At 41.5% G+C, this 20469-nt stretch overlaps 1 protein-coding gene across 3 annotated transcripts in view; it reads left to right on the top strand.

Moving 5' to 3' along the window:
- LOC134351802 (sodium-coupled neutral amino acid symporter 1-like) overlaps positions 1-20469 on the top strand; it is a 99959-nt gene that overhangs the window by 66386 nt on the left and 13104 nt on the right. For all 3 annotated transcript variants that reach the window (XM_063058501.1, XM_063058504.1, XM_063058502.1), the window contains exons 8-12: positions 5627-5709; positions 10679-10737; positions 11206-11313; positions 16815-16894; positions 16989-17089. In XM_063058501.1, coding sequence (XP_062914571.1) covers positions 5627-5709; positions 10679-10737; positions 11206-11313; positions 16815-16894; positions 16989-17089 — 431 coding nt within the window. The remainder of the gene's footprint in view (positions 1-5626; positions 5710-10678; positions 10738-11205; positions 11314-16814; positions 16895-16988; positions 17090-20469) is intronic.

A 20469-nucleotide genomic window follows, 5' to 3' on the forward strand; every position in this document is an offset into this window, starting at 1 on the left:
TTTCATCTCCTAAGTTACAGAGAAAGGTTGAACAAGTTAGGTCTTTATTCTTTGGAGCGTAGAAGGTTGAGGGGGGACTTGATAGAGGTGTTTAAAATTATGGGGGGGGTTGATAGAGTTGACGTGGATAGGCTTTTTCCATTGAGAATGGGGGAGATTCAAACAAGAGGACATGAGTTGAGAGTTAAAGGGCAAAAGTTTAGGTGTAACATGAGGGGGAACTTCTTTACTCAGAGAGTGGTAGCTGTGTGGAACGAGCTTCCAGCAGAAGTGGTTCAGGCAGGTTCTATGTTGTCGTTTAAAGTTAAATTGGATAGATATATGGACAGGAAAGGGATGGAGGGTTATGGGCTGAGTGCAGGTCGGTGGGACTAGGTGAGAGTAAGAGTTCGGCACGGACTAGGAGGGGCGAGATGGCCTGTTTCTATGCTGTAATTGTTATATGGTTATATGATTTCTATGTTCACCTCCCTCTGGTAATCCTCCTCTCTTTTCTTTCTTCTGTCCTTCTGTCTTTTTTCTGCCTTCTGTCCTCTCAAGCTTCCCCTTTCTCCAGCTTTGTATCCCTTTCACCAATCAACTTCCCAGCTCTTTATTTCCCCCCTCCACCCCCCCTACCCCGACTCCTGGTTTCACCTACCACCTTGTGTTTCCTCCTCCCCTTCCCAAACTTTCTTAATCTGACTCCTCATCTTTTTCTCCAGTCCTGATGAAGGGTCTCAGGCCGAAATATTTACTGTGCTCGTTCCCAAAGATGTTGCCTGGCCTGCTGAGTTCCTGCAGCATTTTGTGTGTGTTGCTTGGATTTCCAGAATCTGTAGATTTTTTTCTTATCTGTGATTAGTTCCACATTTGCTCATTTTTTCCCATGTATATGCTCCAAATTCTCCTATAAAATATTTTATAGATTCTACTGTAAAGGATTTTGTGGCAGAAATTTCCCTAACCAATCACCATAGGATTTTAAAATAATACAGAAGAAAGGCATTGCATTTATACTGGCTCATTACTGTCCTGTTAATCCAACTTGGAATTGCTTTCCTTACAAATAAATATCAAAATAATTTTGAATTTTATGATTGAATATGCCTCTATCTGGGCTGGCCGGTGGTGTAGTGGCATCAGCACTGGACTTCGAGATGGATGGTCCCAAGTTCGAATCCTGCCTGGACCCAACTTAGGCAGTAGTGGCAAGAAGGGCCTGGCAATCTACTTCCATATGTTGCCACGAAATCCCTGTGGGAATTTAGAACTACACTATCCATGAGTCAATGGTGACTTCTTGCCACTCAACAACTGCAACATGCTTCCATCTGCATGAATCACACATGATTCAGAATGCTTGGAAAAAACAACTCTACTTTCAACAGTTCCATTAAATTAGTTCCTGCCCTTCTGACATTGAAGTTGGCTTCCTCTTATTCATACTCTGAAATCTGATCATTAGATTGAACATCCTTTGAAAATCCATTAAGGGCGAACTGACTACCAGGAGACACAGGAGACTACAGATATTGGGATCTGGAACAAAAAATAGACTGGAAGATCTGTGGCTCTGATATCAGCGATAGGACCAAATGAGCATTTTGGATCAACACTACACCAGGACTGAGGGAAGATTCCTCCCTCAAGCCCTGCACCAACACAGAGGGAAGAGATCTAGTATAAAGAAGTTGGAGGAACTCTAACTGTATGTTCTTGGGATGTACATAAGAAAACAAAATAGACAGGGAGGGAGTGGCAGTAAGAATCAGAATCAGGTTTAATATCACTGGCATATGCTGTGAAATTTCTTGTCATGCAGCAGCAATACATTGCACTACAATACATAAATAATAATATTAAATAAAAATGACAATAAGCAATATAGATTTAAAAATTCATTGAAATAAGTAATGCAAAAAGAAGATGAAAATAGTGAGCCAGTGTTCATAGGTTCATTATCCATTCAGAAAGCTGATGGTGAAGATGGTGTGTGTTGTGTTTCAGACTCCTGCACCTCCTCCTTGACGGGGAGCAGTGAGAAGAAGGCATGTTCTGGATGCTGGGGATACTTAATGATGGATACCACCTTTTTGAGTCATGGCCTTTCGAAGATGTTCTCGATGGTGGGGAGGCTAGTGTCCATGGTTGATCAGGCTGAGTTTGCAATTTTCTGCAGCTTCTTCCAGTTCTGTGCAGTTGCCCCCCCGCCCCCATTCCAGACGGTGATGCAATCAGTTAGAACGTTCTCCATGGTACATCTGTAGAAATTTGTGAGAGTCTTTGGGGACGTACCATTTCTCCTCAACTCCAAATGAAATATAACCACTGCCGTACCTTCTTTGTAGGTCTATCCTGGGCCCAACATATTGATGCAATTACAGAGGTGTGGACTCCCAGGAACTTGAAACTGCTCACCCTTTCCATTGCTGAACCCTCAATGAGAACCAGTGTGTGTTACCTCAATTTCTCCTTCCTGAAGTCCACAATCAATTATTTGATCTTACTGATACTGTGCAAGTTTGTTATTATGTCAACATTCAACTAGCTGATCTACCTTGCTCCTATACACTTCCTCATCACCATCTGAAAGTCATGCTGCCCCAGCAACCCTGATTAACCTTAACCTAATAACGGGACAATTAACAATGACCAATTAGCCTTTGGACTGTGGGAGTAAACCATAGGACTTGGAGAAAACCCACACATTCCATGGAGAGGATATACAGAGACTCCTTCCAGAACGGTGCCAGATTTGAACTCTGATCTCCAGAGTGCCTGGAGCTGTAACAGTGTTGCACTGACCACTACACTACTGTGGCACCCATGTTTTTGATTAGAACTGAGGGTATGATTGGGTTGAATGCTGAGCTGTAGTCAATAAACAGCAGCGTGATGTATTGCAATTCTCCAGATAATCCAAGGCCGAGTGGAGAGCCAGTGAGATTGCATCTAGTGTAGACCTATTGTGGCGATAGGCAAATTGCAGTGGTTAAGCTGGAGTTGTTCAAGCTATATCAACTTCTCAAAGCACGTCATCACTAAATGTGAGTGCCACTGGGTGATAGTCATTGAGGCAGCTTACTCTGCTCTTCTTGGGCACTGGTCTAAATGTTGCTTTTTTGAAACAGATGGGAACCTCTAACTGCAGCAGTGAGAGATTGAAAATGTCCTTGAACACTCCCTAGTAGGTTGGCCCAGATTTTCAGAGCCACACCAGGTTCACCATCATGGCCTGAGACCTTGCAAGGGTTCACCCTCTTGAAAGATGTTGTGACATTGGCCTCCAAAACAGACATCACAGGGCTATTAGATATGACAGGGATTCACACAGGTGTACTTTTATTCTCCCTTTCAAAGTGGGTATAAAAGGCGTTGAACTCATCTGGGAGTGAAGCATCATTGCCATTCATAATGTTAGGTTTCGCTTTGTCGGAAGTAATGGTCTGCAAACCCTGCCAGAGTTAACGTGCAACTGATTCTGTTTCTATCCTCAATCAGAATTGTTTTCTCAGTCTTACCATAGCCTTCTGTAGGTCATACTTGGATTTCTGGTATGGTCTGGATCACCAGTCTTGAATTTGATCTAGCCCACAGAAGACTGTGTATTCCCTGGTTCATCCATGGCTTTTGGTTTGGGTATGTCCAGTATGTTCACAAAGGCACACAGTCATCCACATGGGATAGAAACATAGAAAGCCTATAGCTCAATACCGGCCCTTTGGCCCACAAAGCTGTGCCAAATATGTCCCTACCTTGGAACCATCTAGGCTTTACCCATAGCCCTCTATTTTTCTCAGCTCCATGTAGCCATCCAGGAGTCTCTTAAAAGATCCTATCGTTTCCACCTCCGCCATCGACAGCCCATTCCATGCACTCACCACTCTCTGCGTAAAAAAACTTACCCCTGACATCTCCTCTGTACCTACTTCCAAGCACCTTAAACCTGTGCCCTCTTGTGGCAGCCATTTCAGCCCTGGGAAACAGCCTCTGACTATCCACACGCTCAATGCCTCTCAACATCTTATACACCTCTATCAGGTCATCTCTCATCCTCCATTGCTCCAAGGGGAAAAGGCCGAGTTCACTCAACGTTTTGATGAAATTGGTGACAACTGTGGCTATTCATTCAGATTCAAAGGTGAATCCTTGAATATTGCCAGGTCCACTGACTCAAAGCAGTCCTGTAAGTGCTCTTCCGCCTCCTTTGACCATAGGTTCTCAGGTGATCAGACTTTCCAATGTGTGGGCATAGGATGGCATAGTAAGTGTTCTTGATGGTGGTAATACAGTGGTCATGTGTTGGCGCCTCTGCTTCCACAGGTGATATGTTGGTAGTAATTGTCAGAGTCTTCTTCCAGCTGGCCTGGTTGAAATGTGCAATGATAGGAAAGGCATTGTTTCATGACTGCTGTTCCCGGTGCTCAGTTCTTCCAGTGCCTGCCAGACATTGGCCTGAGGTTGAATGTACATCGCTACCAGGATGATGGAATAAAAATCCTTTGGCAGATAAACTCGACAACATTTGATTGCTCAGTTTTCCAGATCAGGTGAGCAGGACTGAGACAGAACTGGCATATCTGTGGACCACAATGAGTTAATCATAAAGCATACTTCACCTCTTCTACCTTTAAAAGGCAGAGTGGTCCTGTTTTTGCAGAGTGTGGTGAAGTCATCGGGCTGCAGCACTGCATCTGAAATGGTGGGAGATAGCCATGTTTTTGTAAAGCAAAGCACACAGCAGTCCCTGATGCCCCTCTGGTACAGTAATATTGCTCTGAGTTCTACAGTTTTTTTTTCCAGGGATTGTACATTTGCCAGCAAGATAGTTGAGAGCAGGAGGTCTAAGACCTCGGCATTTCAGTTGTAGTGGTAAACCAGTGCACCACTTCCATTTCCTTGAATGGGAATTGTACTCGTGTCCTGAGTCTGCATTCTAGGATCTGTCGATGTTGAACTCAGGTTGTTTAAACATCTTAGAAAGGACGGAGATGAAGGCTGATGGTGATGGGTACAGCCAGATAAGGGAGAGGTGATGTCCAAATGGAACCTGGTGGGGGAAGGGATAAAAAAGGTGTAGCGAGGGAGAGGAAACATTACAGATGGATATATGAGTGATGGGTATTGGAATCATGTGGGAGAAGATGATGAATGGGTAGAGAGATCCTGAGCAGATTGGTAAGAGTGGGGAAAAAACATGGAGGATTGAGTTACTTGAAATTGGAAATGTCAAAGTTCAAACCATTGGGATATAGTCTACCCAAGAGGGGTATGGGTGCTGTTCTCCTAGTTTGCATTTGATCTTGCCATGGCAGTTGAGAAGGCCAATGATAGACAGGTCAGTGTAGGGAAGCACCAGATGACCATTGTGGATAAAGTGCAAAAAGACTACTCACTATCTGGACCCATAACCTTTCCCCCATCTGTACTTCAACTGGAAACGTCGATCAACCCTTTGGTTCCTCAGATGCGGCTTGACTCACCAAGTTCTTCCAGTTGTTTAAAATCCAGGATTTGCAGTCTCTATTGTCTTCTAACTACCATCTATTCTCAAGTCTATCACAGTATGTTTTCTAAATAATAAATGGTCATAGCTGATCTCCTTCAGTACCTGTAATAAAGCCCATTTCTTTTTCCTTTTCAGAGTGTGGTACTTAAATGGCAACAACCTCGTTATATTTGTGACATTATTCATCATCCTACCTCTGTGTCTATTCAAGAACTTAGGTAGGTGTCTAAAGTTATTTAAGCAATATGTCTGAAGATGCCAGAGATGGCAGTAATCAAAAATGCTTTATTGTATATATTCAATATTTGGGACCAGGGCAACAATATCACCAACCAGGGCAACAATATCACAGCAACCAGGGCAAGTATATCAGAATGACCAGGGCAAGAATCACCAACTAGGGCAAACATCAACAACAAGAGAAAATCTGCAGATTCTGGAAATACAAGCAATATACACAAAATGTTGCAGGAAATCAGCAGGCCACACAGCACCTCTGGAAAAGAGTACAGTCAAGAATCTGGGCCCAAAACGTCGACTGTATTCTTTTTCATAGATGCTGCCTGGCCTTCTGAGTTCCTCCAGCATTTTGTGTGTATTGCTCAAATATTACCAAACGGTAATATCCCGACCAGGGCAAATATCACCAACCAGGGAGTATTGCCAAACAGGGCAAATATCACCAGGTCCCTCTACACCTCTGATGTTTGAACCTTCTCCCTATTTAGATAATATTCTGCACTATTGTTCCTTTTACCAAAATGCTTTATCATACATCACCCAACACTGTATTCCATCTGCCACTTCTTTGTCCATTCTTTCAATTAGTCTAAGTCCTGCTGCAGTTGACTTCAGCCACTTCTGCTGTGCTGTCATCCCCAGGAGTATCCTCCTCCAATCCACCTGGGCAATCTCCTCTCTCATGCCTCTGTAATTCTCTTTATCCCATTGCAATACTGATACATGTGAGTTATGCTTCTCCTTCTCAAATTGCAGTATGAATTCAATCATACTATGATCACAGCCTCCTTTATGTTAAGATCAGGGTTATTACTCAACACCCAATCTAAGATGGCCTTTCCCTGAGTAAGTTCAATCACAAGCTGCTCTAAATACCCATCTCATAGGCATTCAAAAAATTCCCTCTCTTGCGATCTGACACCAACCTGATTTTCCCCATCCCCTTGCATACTGAAGTCCCCCCCTTACAATTGTGACATTACCGTTATTACATGCCTTTTCCAGCTCCCTTTGCTCTTGGCTACTATTTGGAGTCCTATATATGATGCCCATAATGTTTTTTTTCACTCTTTCAGTTTTGTAACTCCACCCACAACATTATCTCACCCTATCTCACCTCTTTCTAAAGATGTAATTCCATCTCTTACCAACAGAGCCACACAACCGCCTATGCCTTCCAGCCTCCCTTTCAATGCAGAGTATATCCTTTGATGTTAAGCTTCCAACTAGAGCAAATATCACAGACCACAGCAAGCATCACTAACCAGGGCAACAATATCAAGGCAACCAGGGCAAATATCACCAAACAGGGTAGTATCAGCAACCAAGGCAAATATCCATAAGCCATAGGAACAAAATTAAGACAATTTGGCTCATCGAGTCTGCTCGGCCATCCGATTATGGTTGATCTTTTTTCCCTCCTCAGTCCCATTCCTCGGCCTTCTCCCCATAACTTTTGATGCCGTGTCCAATCAAGAACCTATCAATCCCTGCCTTAAATACACCTAACGACCTGGCTTCCACAGCTGCCTGTGGTAATAAATTCCAGAAACTCACCACCCTCTGGCTAAAGAAATTTCTCCACATCTCTGTTTAAATGGACACCCCTCTATCATAAAGCTGTGCCCTCTTGTCCTAGACTCCCCCACCATGGGAAATATCCTTTCCACATCTACCATGTCTAGGCCTTTCAACATTGGAAAGGTTTCAATGACAACCCCTCATCCTTTAAAATTCCAGCTAGTACAGACCCAGAGATAGTAGAAAGTCACGCGTATGATAACCCTTTCATTCCCGGAATCATCCTTGGGAACCTCCTCTGAACCCTCTCCAATGCCAGCACATCTTTTCTAAGATGAGGGGCCCAAAACTGTACACAGTACTCAAGGTGAGGCTTCACCAGTGCCTTATAAAGCCTCAGCAATACATCCCTGCCCTTGTATTATAGACCTCTTGAAATGAATGCTAACATGGCATTTGCCTTCCTCACCACCGACTGTACCTCCAAGTTAACCTTTAGGGTGTTCAGCACAAGGACTACCAAATCCCTTTGCATCTCAGATTTTTTGGATTTTCTCCCCATTTAGAAAATAGTGTGTACATCTATTTTAAATGCACGTCACAATGCATTTTTCAACATTGTATTTCATTTGCCACTCTCTTACCTGTTCTCCTAAGATGACTAAGTCTACCTGGTTCCTCAACACTAACTGCCCCTCAATCAATCTTCGTATCATCTGCAAACTTAGCAACAAAGCCAGATATTCCTTCATGAAAATACTCATTTAGTTCATCTGCTATCTCCTTGTACCCCGTTATTATTTCTCTGGCCTCATAGTCTAGCAGTCCTATATCCCCTCCCATCTCGCTTTTATTTTTTACCTACTTGAAAAAGCTTTTACTATGCACTGTGATATTGTTTGCTTTCATATTTCATCTTTTCCCTTCTAATGATTCTTTTAATTGCTTTCTGTAGGTTTTTAAAAGCTTCCCAATCCCTTATCTTCCCACTAATTTTTGCTTTGTTGAATGCCTTCTCTTTTACTTTTACATTAGCTTTGACTTCCCTTGTCAGCCATGATTGTATTGTTTTGCCATTTGAATATTGCTTTGTTTTTTGGAATACATCTATCCTGTACTTGCCTCATTTTTCCTAGAAACTCACACCATTGCTGCTCTGCTGCCATCCCTGCCAGTATCTCCTTCCAACTGACTTTGGCCAACTCCTCTCTCATATCAGAACATTAGTTCTGTTTGGACCACATTGTCTTTTTTTCTATTTGCTGTTTTTATCATTGTGATTGTACTGTTTGGTGGTGGCATGGAGATGCATTTATACAAGGGACATGGCAAATGACGATGATGACCGTACTGTTCCAGTGAGGCCACACTGTTAATCAGTGCCAAGATATCTTTCTGATACCTCTCCTCCCCTTTCTAAAATAAATCGCCAGCTTAGTTCTTGTTAGCTCTTCTCTGTCTGTATGTTCATGTTCCACTCTTGTCTGACTGTCTGAGTCAGAAGGATATGGCTGAGGACAGCTTTTTTTTAGGGGTGACCTTTCAGATGAGGTGCAGACGAAATAGGCTTACAAGGTCAGATAGAATTGCTAAACAGTGTAATATGCAGTTCTCAAGAGGCTGTAAATGATAACAAATTATGTCTTAATGAAGAATAACTTTCCTGAGTTTGTTTCTTTCTCTGAGATTACATGAGGAATTAGGAGCTGAAGCTGAGCTGTGTTGATGAACTTTCCATCCTTTTTGCTGACACAATCTGAGCCCACTGTCCAGAGGAGGTTCACAAGGATGATACAAGGGATTCAAAGGGTTAATGTATAAGGAGAGTTTGATGGTATGAAGTAAAGAGCTGGGAAGTTTATTGGTGAAAGAGACAGAAGGCCATGGAAGAAAGAAAAAGGGGGAAGGAGCACCAGAGGGAGGCGATGGGCGGGCAAGGAAATGAGGTGAGAGAGGTTGATAGGTTCTTGTTCCTTTTAATCTGTTAGTCTGCTTCACCACCTCTCCTCTCTCACCTTACCTCCTTGCCCACCCATCGCCTCCTTCAGGTGCTCCTTCCCCCTTTTTTTTCTTCCATGGTCTTCTGTCTCTTTCACCAACTTCCCAGCTCTTTACTTCATCCCTCCCTCTCCAGGTATTACCTATCACCTGGTGTTTCTCTCTCCCTCTCCTCCCCCCACCTTTTAAATCTACTCCTCAGCTTTTTTAATTCAGCCCTGCCAAAGGGTTTTGGCCCAAAACATTGATTGTACTTTTTTCCATAGATGTCTGGCCTGCTGAGTTCCTCCAGCATTTTGTGTGTGCTGAAGAGAAACAGATCACATTTCAGTTTGAAAATCCTTCAGAGAGAGAAAATAAGTTAGAAATAGAAGCTGTATGGGGAACACAGTGGGTCAGAAAGGGCAGTCAATGTTTTGGGTCAAGACTGAATGTAGAGGAGTGATGGCCAGTATAAAACGACAAGAAGGATGGGACAGGCGGGCAAGGAGGGAAATAATGGGCAGGTGGAGCTTGGAAGAGGACAGGGGACCAAAGTAGAGCTAGAGTCTGGAAGGAGACATACAGACACACAAGAAATGGAATTGGAATAGATTTATTATTGTCACATCTATGGAAATAGAGCGAAAAGCTTATCTTGCATACTGGTCATATAGATCAGATCATTACATAGTGCATTGAGGTAGAATGAGGTAAGACAATAAGAGAATGTAGAATAAAGTGTTAGACAGCTACAGAGAAAGTGCAGTTCAGGTAAACCATAAAGTGCAAGGATATAATAAGATGGATTGTGAGGTCACAAATTAATCTTATACAAAGGAAATATTTAGTAACCTTATCACAATATAATGTGCATATAAATTAGTATTTGTTTACAGGGAAGGGATTATTTTTAATAATCTCAAAAACCACATTAGATTTCAAAGTTCAAAATAAATTTATCATCACCATATAGTACCCTGATTCATTTTCTTGCAGGTATTTACAGAAAAATAAATAAAATAAAATTTATTAAAAAACTATAAAAACCAAAGACCAACAAGCAACCGATGTGCAAGAAAAGACAAATTGTGCAAGTAATTTAAAAAGGAAATAAATAATATTGAGTTGTAGATTCCTTGAAAGTGAGTCTATCGTTTGTGGAGTCAGTTCCATGTTGAGAGTGAAAATGCCCACACCAGTTCAGGAGCCTAATGGTTGAGGAGTAATAACTGTTCCTGAACCTGGTGGTGTGGGACCGAAAGCCCCTGTACCTCCTTCCTGACAGTAATAATGAGAAGAAAGCATGGCCTGGATGATGGGGTCCTTAGCTGGGGTTATGGTATGATTCATTGAGGTGCAAAGGATGAATGTAAAGGTTCTGCTTCATCTGAACTGAAGATATGAGCATCGATATTCAAGGTAACAGTTTACTCGTCCCTTTTACAGGATACCTAGGATATACCAGTGGATTTTCACTTGTCTGTATGATCTTCTTTTTAATTGTAGTAAGTATTCTCCGTGTACAGTATCTTTCAATCAAAGCAATTGTATTGCCGTAAGCATTACTATAAATATGTGTATCATTGTATAGTGTAAAAAATGTGCCTAGTAATTGGAATTAAATGCCACAGCTGGCTGTGGAGGCGAAGTCATTGGGTATATTTAAAGAAGAGGTTGATAAGTTCTTGATTAGCAAGGACATCAAAGGTTACAGGGAGAAGGCAGGAGAATGGGGTTACAAATGGTTATAAATCAGCCATGATGGAATGGCATATCAGACTCGATGGGCTGAATGACCTAATTCTGTTCCTATGTCTAATGGTCCTATAGTCATTGAAAAGTAAATATAAAGCCATAAACACGAGGTTCTGCAGATGCTAGAAATCCATTGTTAAATATATTTGAGTTATGATGTTTGTAAATGACTGAGGACAGAAAAGGAGATTGCAGTGATTTACTTATCTTGATTTCAGGTCATCTATAAAAAGACACAACTTCCCTGTCCTTTGATATCAACTAATTCTTCAAACGCTTCTTGCACTGACATGTGCTCACCCAAGTATTTTGTCTGGAATAGTAAGGTAGAGTAACAGTCCATGTTTCTTTAAATAAATGATTTTTTTTTAAAAAATTGGCAGATGTTAGAAATCTGAAGTGAAAACAGGAAATGTTGAAAACACTTGGCAAAATCATCAGAGATCTGGAGGTGGCATTATCTGTGTATCACTGTGTACAGGCTGAGTGTTTCCAACGTTTTCAATTTTTTTATTTGATGCATTACCAATGTTCTATAACTACTTACTAAAATACTCATGCATTTTATAAAGCATACATATTACTATTATGAAGGGGTAGAAATTTGCTCTCAGTTGCAATCTATAAGTGTATGTATGATAATTTGCTTCCACTGAAGTCGAAAAAAAGGAACTTCAGATAACCAGTGCATATTTGCCTTTGTATTGAACGTATAACCAGAAGCAAATCTGTAACTCTACATATCTGTATCAGGAGGCTTTGATTTAATAATTGTGACTGTAAAATTTAATTCTACGTATATAGTGGTATGGGGACAGGGAAAAATTAATAAATAATAATTGATGCCTTTTTGCCTTCAGCTGAATGCACCCAGGGACAAAGAACATTAGATCTTCAACTGCAAACCTATTATGCTTTTGTTAGATTTAACTTCATATTTCAGTATTTAATCTGTTATATTGAAACTTAGCATTTCATTGGAGATTAAATAGCAAACATTTGAAATCTTGATTTTATTGTCTTGTTGACCTGCACCGCAAATCCCTCTGTTCCTCAAACAGTACTCATTCAGTGAATGATTATTTACATTTTCATCCAAAATAGACTATTCTATCAGCCCTGCAACATGCAAAAAGTATGTCCTATTTTATGACCACCTGACCATACTTCTATCCCCCATCAGAGCTTTTGACTTTTCAGTTTCAATTTAGCATTTCTGTACAAAGCAGGTCTAAATGGCATTGGGAACTGAAATTCTCATTTCATCTTGCTGGTAACTACTTTGCCATTATTCATTCAATTAATTTGTTGTTGCAAGTATAATCAGTAAAGAAGAAATTAATCTTGTTCCATTTTTCATGCGGTGAGATGTTAATCAATGAATCTGTAATAGAAATCTCAGCAATCCATAAAATAGTAGAGTAATTGTGATATAACTTTCTCTTCCTTATCTGGTTAAACAAACCACATGCTTTTGACCAGTTGCACTGTCACGTACCCCGTGACGGGTTAAAGAACCAGCAGAGATGGAAAACACTTTGGAGTCTAGTATTGCTATTAACTAATAATATTTATTAGTAACTATGCAATACAGTAATATAAATGTAGATAAATCAAACAGGTTAGCAATGATTATATATATGTAAGTAAATCAGTAAGTGTGGAAATATATGAAAAACCAAGCTTCTTCAAGTCTAGGGGTAAATAGATACAGTCTTACGATGATGAGTAAAGTTCAGTTCAGTTCGTGGTATTGAGTTGAGTAGTGATAGAGGGAGAGATTTGAGTCCCCAGTTGAGCTAACCCCGTCGATCTTCCCGTTGTCCCCTGAAATGCTTTAAAAGTCACAGACTGTGACTTCAACAAAGGAGACCAGTTTTCTGTGGTGGAGCTATTAACCCAGGCAAGGGTGGACACATGGACAACTCCCCACCGGTCAATCCCTTTTCTCACTGCAAGAGTGACTGATCGATCCTCCATAAACCCACTTTTTATGTGGGCACAACAAAGCTCATTCAGTGTCCAAAACATGTGCCTGAGGTCTATATCATCTGACCTCCTATTTATCTCACCATACTGAGTACCAACTGTCATTCAAATAACTCCTCCTTCCTTTGTCTGTGTAAGAAATGCACTAGCATGCCATGTCCTTGGGAAGTATAAACACGCTGCCAAAAGATCATAATATCGATTGTCCATCAAATAACGCCGCCCTCGGTCACCATAGCGACTTATGAGCTGTTCAGTCTCTCCAACTCAGTTACTCCCAGTGCCTTAAAGTGACAGTCCAAAAGTTAGTCTTTATCTCTGTCTCTCTTTCTTTCTCTCTCTCTTTTCAAAACAACATGTCGTTGTTAAATAACTCTCTCTCTCTCTCTCTTCAAAAGCACAGTTCATAGGGGGTAATCCAGCACAGTTTATAGGGGTATTCCAAGACCTTGTCACATAAATATGGCAGGGGTATGGGACCCAGTATGATAAAGCAGAGTATGAACCAGCAGGTTTACAAGTAGATGATGGATATAATTTAAATTTAAGGAAGGACAAGCCAATGATTGGGTACAACTGCATTCAGAACAAAGAGTTAAATTGTACCACAGAAGCAAAATTCAATGGGGGAAGAATGCAGGACTGAAGGTGCTGTATTAAAATGCGCATAGCATCCGGAATAAGGTGGACAGTTCGTGGTGCAGTTACAGATTGGCCGGTATGACGTGGGCATCACTGAGTCGCGGCTGAAAGAAGGTCATAGTTGGCAGTTTAACATCAAAGGATATACCCTGTATCAAAAGGACTGGCGGGAAGGCATAGGCGGTAGTACCGTTCTGTTGGTAAAAGATGAAATTACATCTTTAGAAAGAGCTAACAAAGGGTGGAATGTGGACTCTTTGTGGATGGAGTTAAGAAACTGCAAGGGTGAAGAACCCATTATGGGAATCATATATAGGCCTCCAAATAGTAGCCAAGATGTGGGGTTGAGATCACAAAGCAAGCTGGAAAAGGCATGTTATAAGGGTAATGACACAATTGTAATGGGGGACTTCAATATGCATGGAGATTGGGAAAATCAGGTTAGTGTCAGACCGCAAGAGAGGGAATTTGTTGGATGCCTGTGCTTTGACTTTTCAGCAACACATATAAAATACTGGAGGAACTCAGCAGGCCAGTCAGCATCTATGGAAAAGAGTACAGTTGACATTTCAGGCCGAGACCCTTCTGCAGGTCTGGCCTTTATTTCTCCAGTCTTGCTGAAGGGCCTTGGCCCGAAATGTTGACTGTACTCTTTTCCATAGATGCTGACTGGCCAGTTGAGCTCCTCAAGATTTTGTGTGTGTCACTTGGACTTCCAGAGTCTGCAGATATTCTCTTGTTTGAGATGGAGTTTTAGAGCAGCTTGTGCTTGAGCCTACCAGGGAAAAGGCTATCTTAGATTGGGTGTTGTGTAATAACCCAGATCGTATTAGTCAGCTTAATGTAAAGGAATCATTGGGAGGCAGTGATCATAATATGATTGAATTCATACTGCAGTTTGAGAGGGAGAAGCACAAGTCACATGTATCAGTATCACAATGGAATAAAGACAATTACAGAGATGAGAGAGGAGCTTGCCCAGGTGGATTGGAGGAGGGTACTGGTGGGGATGATGGCAGAACAGAGGTGGCTGAAGTTTCTGGGAATAGTTTACAAGGCACAAGATGGATATATCCCAAAGAAGAAAAAGTTCTCAGATGGCAGGGGTAGACAACCGTAGCTGACAATGGAAGTTATGGACTGCATTTAAGCCAAGGAAAGGGCATATAAGGTAGCAAGAGTGAGTGGGAATTTGGATGATAGAGAAACTTATAAAATCCAACAAAGGCAACCAAAAAAAGCTATAAGCAGGAAAAAAGATGAAATACGAGGGCAAACCAGCCAATAATATAAAGCAGGATATCAAAAGTTTTTTTTCAGTTATATAAAGAGTAAAAGGGGGGTGAGAGTTGATATTGGACTGCTGGAAAATGATGCTGGTGAGGTAGTAGTGGGGGACAAAGAAATGGCAGATGAACTTTAAGTACTTTGCTTCAGTCTTTACTGTGGAAGACACTATCAGTATGCCAGAGGTCCATCTGTGTCAGGGAGCAGGAGTGAGAACCATTGCTATTACAAGGGGAAAAGTGCTAGGCAAACTCAAAGGTCTTCAGGTGGATAAGTCACCTGGACCAGATGGACTACATCCCAGAGTCCTGAGAGAGGTTGCTGAAGAGATAAAGGATGCATTGGTCATGTTCTTTTATGATTCTGATACGGTCCCGGAGGACTAGAAGATTGCAAAGTCACTTCACCCTTTAAGAAGGAAGGAAGACAAAAGAAAGGAAATTATAGGACAGTTAGCCTACCTCAGTGGTTGGGAAAGAGTTGGAGTTCATTACTAAGGATGAGGTTTTGGGGTAATTAGAGACTAATGATAAAATAAATTAAAGTCAGCATGGTTTCTGCAAAGGGAAACCTTGCCTGACAAATCTGTTAGAGTTCTTCAAGGAAATAACAAGCAGGAAGGACAAAGAAGAGGCAGTGGATTTCATTTACTTAGATTTTCAGAAGGCATTTGATAAGGTACCACACATGAGGTTACTTAACAAGATAAAATCCTATGGTGTTACAGGAAATATACTGGCACGGTTAGAGGAATGGCTGACAGGCAAGAAGCAGCAACCGAGAATAAAGGGGGCTTTTTCTGAGTGGCTGCCAGTGACTAGTGATGTTCCTCAGGGGTCAGAGGGGTCAGAATGGGGACCAGTATATTTCACATTGTTTGTCAGTGATTTAGATAATGGAATTGATGGCTTTGTGGCAAAGTTTACAGATGATATGAAGATAGGTGGAGGGGTAGGTAGTGCTGAGGAAGCAACGTGATTGTAGCAGGACCTAGGCAAATTGGAAGAACTGGCAAAAAAGTGGCAGATGGAATACAGTGTTGGGAAATGTATGAAAATGCATTTTGGTAAAAGGAACAATAGCGCAGACTATTATCTAAATGGGAAGAAAATTCAAACATCAGAGGTGCAAAGGGACTTAAGAGTCTTCGTGCAGGTTGAGTCTGTGGTAAAGAAGGCAAATGCAATGTTGGCATTTATTTCAAGAAGAACAGAACATAAAAACAAGGAGATAATGCTGAAGCTTTATAAGACACTATTCAGGCTGCACTTGGAGTATTGTGAACAGTTTTGGGCCCCATATCTCAAAGGATGTGTTGTCATTAGAGAGAGTCCAGAGGAGGATCACAAGGATTATTCTGGGAATGAGTGTTCACATATGAGGAGTGTTTGGTAGCTTTGAGCCTGTACTCACTGGAATTTAGAAGAATGTATGGGGATCTCATTGAAAGCAACCAAATGTTGAAAGGCCTAAATAAGGTGGATGTGGAGAGGTGGGGGTACCCATAACCAGAGGGCACAGCCTCAAAATTGAGGGGCGACCTTTTAGAACAGAAGTAAGAAGGAATTTTTTTAGCCAAAGTGTGGCCTAATTCTGCTCCTATGTCTTATGGCATCTTTTATGGTCTTATAAATTTGAATTGAAATCAATGTTGCCATCCTGTAAACCACCATGAAACCACTGTATGTCATAAACTTCCCTTTTATTACCATAAGGAATAAACACCTGACAAATCTAGTCTCAATATGATTCCTCTTTTACAATTTGGTGATTGTCGTAGAACTGCCTTCTGCTCCCTGAACAAGCTAATTCAGGGGCAGGTAGGGATGGGCCTTATTATCAATCAGCACATCCTGTAAATTCAGCAAATTTAATCTGATTGACTCTGAAATGTTGATTTCTTCTACAGACAGTCTATGCATTACCTACCGTGGCCTTTGCTTTTGTTTGCCATCCATCTGTATTGCCCATCTATAATGAACTTAAACAGTAAGTGTGCGCTCTTTTAAAAAATGTTATATATATATATATATTTGCAAGTGTTGTGAGGTTGAGTACAAATGAAACAATCTTTCTCTTTTAGTCACTCAAGCAAGAAAATGCAGTTAGTATCAGTTTATTCCTTTGGATCGATGATAATCATGTACCTGTTGACAGCAATCTTTGGGTATCTCACTTTCTTTGGTAAGTGTCATAAAATATTTAATCCTTTTCAGTCTAAGCCTAAACCTCTGATCTTAAATTGCTTTGTAGCTTATTGTTGCTATCTCATGGGATATAATAAATAGTAAACATTAGCAGTAACATCCACCACCTACATTGCATTCCAGAGGATGTAATGCTGAGGCTTTATAAGGCATTGGTCAGACCACACTGGAGGTGTGGTTTTGGGCCTCTTATCTGAAAAAGGATTTGCCAGGATTGGAGACGGTCCAGAGGAGGTTCACAAGAATGATTCCGGGAATGAAAGGCTTAATGTGTGAGGAGCATTTGGTGGCTCTGGGCCTGAACACATGGGAGTTCAGAAGAATGAGAGGGGATCTCATTGAAACCTATCAGATATTGAGGACCTAGATAGAGTGAACATGGAGAGGATGTTTCAAATAGTGGGAAAATCTAGGACCAAAGGGCACAGCCTAAGAAAAGAAGTATGTTCATTCAGAGCAGAGATGAGGAGGAACACACATCAAAGTTGCTGGTGAACTCAGCAGGCCAAGCAGCATCTGTAGGAAGAGGTGCAGTCGACGTTTCAGGCCGAGACCCTTCGTCAGAACTAACGATGAGGTGGAATTTCTTTAGCCAGAGGGTAGTGAATCTGTGGAATTTGTTACTACAGGTGGCTGTGGAGGCCACTTATTGAGCATATTTAAAGCAGAGGTTGATATGGTCTTAAATTAAGAACCTAAGACATAGGAGCAGAACTTAGCCAATCAGCCTATTGAATCTGCTCCGCCATTCCATCATGGCTGATTCTGGATCCGACCTGCCTTCTTGCCATAACCCTTGATGCCCTGATCCCCTTCATTCGCAGAATCATCCTCATGAACCTCCTCTGGACCTCCTCTGGACTCTCTCCAGTGACTACATACCCTCTCTGAGATACAGGGCCCAAAACTGTTGACGGTACTCTAAGTGCGGCCTGACTATTGTCCTATAAAGCCTCAGCATTATCTCCTTTCTTTTATATTCTATTCCTCTTGAAATAAATGCCAACCTAGCATTTGCCTTTTTTACCACAGACTCAATCTGTAAATTAACCTTCTGGGAGTCCTGCACAAGTCCCTTTGCACCTCTGATGTTTTAATTTCTCCCCATTTAGGTAATAGTCTGCAATTTGTTCCTTTACCAAAATGCCACTTTTTTGACCATTTTTCCAATTTGTCTAAGTCCTTCTGCAAATGCATTGCTTTCTCAGCACTACCTATTCCAATACCTACCTTTATATCATCTGCAAATTTTGCCACAAAGCCATCAATTCCATTTTCTAAATCATTGACAAACAACGTGAGAAGTAGCGGTTTCAATACTGACCCCTGAAGAACACCGCTAGTCACAGGCAGCCAACCAGAAAAGGCCCACTCATTGCCTCCTACCTATCAGCCATTCCGCTATCCATGCCACTATCTTTCATGTAACGCCATAGGATTTTATGTTGTTAAGCAGCCTCGTGTGGCACCTTATCAAATGCCTTCTGAAAATCCAAGTGAATGACATTCACTGCCTCTCCTTTGTCCACCATGCTTGTTACTTCCTCAAAGATCTCTAACAGATTTGTCAGCAAGATTTCCCTTCACAGAAACCAAGCTGACTTTGACTTAATTTATCAATTGTCTCCAAGTACCCTGAAACCTCATCTTTTACAATGGACTCCAATACTTTCCCAGCCACTGCCCTATAATTTTCTTTCTTTGCCTTCCTCCCTTCTTAAAGAGTGGAACGACATTTGTAATTTTCCAGTCCTCTGGGACCATACCAGAATCAAATCATTCTCGAAAGATTATAAACAACATATCTGCTATATCTTCTGCAACCTCTTCCAGGACTGGGATGTAGTCCATCTGGTCCAGGTGACTTAACCTCCTTAAGACCTTTCAGTTTGCTCAGCACTTTCTCCTTTATAATAGCAATGGCATTCTGACAGTCAGACCTCTAGCACACTGCTAGCGTCTTCCACAGTGAAGACTAATGCAAAGTACTTATTAAGTTCATCTGTCATTTCTTTGTCTCCCATTACTATCTCACCAGCATCATTTTCCAGTGGTCCAGTATCAACCCTCACCTCCCTTTTACTCTTTATATAACTGAAAATTCTTTTAGTATCCTGCTTTATATTATTGGCTAGTTTGCCCTCATAGTTAATCTTTTCCCTTCTTATGTCTATTTTAGTTGCCTTTTGTTGGATTTTAAAAACTTACTAATCATCCAGCTTCTCAGCAACACACATCAAAGTTGCTGGTGAACACAGCAGGCAGGCAGTATCTCTAGGAAGAGGTACAGTCGACGTTTCAGGCCGAGACCCTTCGTCAGGCCGGTCGAAGGGTCTCGGCCTGAAACGTCGACTGTACCTCTTCCTAGAGATGCTGCCTGGCCTGCTGCATTCACCAGTAACTTTGATAAAGTGTGTTGCTTGAATTTCCAGCACCTGCAGAATTCCTCTTGTTTGCGTTTTTAAATCCAACTTCCCAGTCACTTTTGCTACATTATATGTCCTTTCCTTGGGTTTTTTGTAAGGGTGTTAAAAGCTACAGGCGGAAGATGGAGGAACGGGATTGAGAGGGATAATGAATCAGTTATGATGGAATGGTGGGGCAGACTCAATGGGCCAAATGGCCTAATTCTGTTCCTATATCTTATGTCTTGCGACCTTTCAGAGTTAGAGCAGCAGATATGCATACAAATCAGAGAGGGGTACAAGAATAACAGGGCTGTATGTGGGATTCAGCTTTCCCAATAATAACTGGAATGATTATAGTGGGAAAGGGGAAGAATTTCTAACATGTCTCCAGGAAAGTCTCTTTAGTCGGTATGTGTAGAGTCATACCAGAGAAAAACCAGTGCTAGATCTAATCATAAGGAATATTTGCTGTCATTGAGTACAAGAGTAAGGAAGTCATGTTGTGCTTTATAAAACTTATGTTAAGCTACACTTGGAGTTGTGTGTGCAATTCTGGCCACACTATTACCTGTGGAGACTTTTGAAAGGATACAGAACAGGTTTACCATGCTGCAGCCTCGATTAGAGGGCATGAGCTGCAAGAAAAGGTTATAGAAAGTTGGGTTATTTTCTCCAGAGCATTGGTGACTGAGGGGAGACCTGATAGAAGTTTTTACGATAAGAAAAACATAGAAAACCTACAGCACAATACAGGCCCTTCAGCCCACAAAGCTGTGCCGAATATGTCCTTACCTCAGAAATTACCTAGGCTTACCCATAGCCCTCTATTTTTCTAAGGTCCGTGTACCTATCCAGGAGTCTCTTAAAAGACCCTAACGTATCCGCCTCCACCACCATCGCTAGCGGCCCATTCCATGCACTCACCACTCTCTGAGTAAAAAGAAAGCAA

Source organism: Mobula hypostoma, chromosome 9 (genome assembly GCF_963921235.1).
Source record: "Mobula hypostoma chromosome 9, sMobHyp1.1, whole genome shotgun sequence".
Taxonomy (NCBI): Eukaryota; Metazoa; Chordata; class Chondrichthyes; order Myliobatiformes; family Myliobatidae; genus Mobula; species Mobula hypostoma.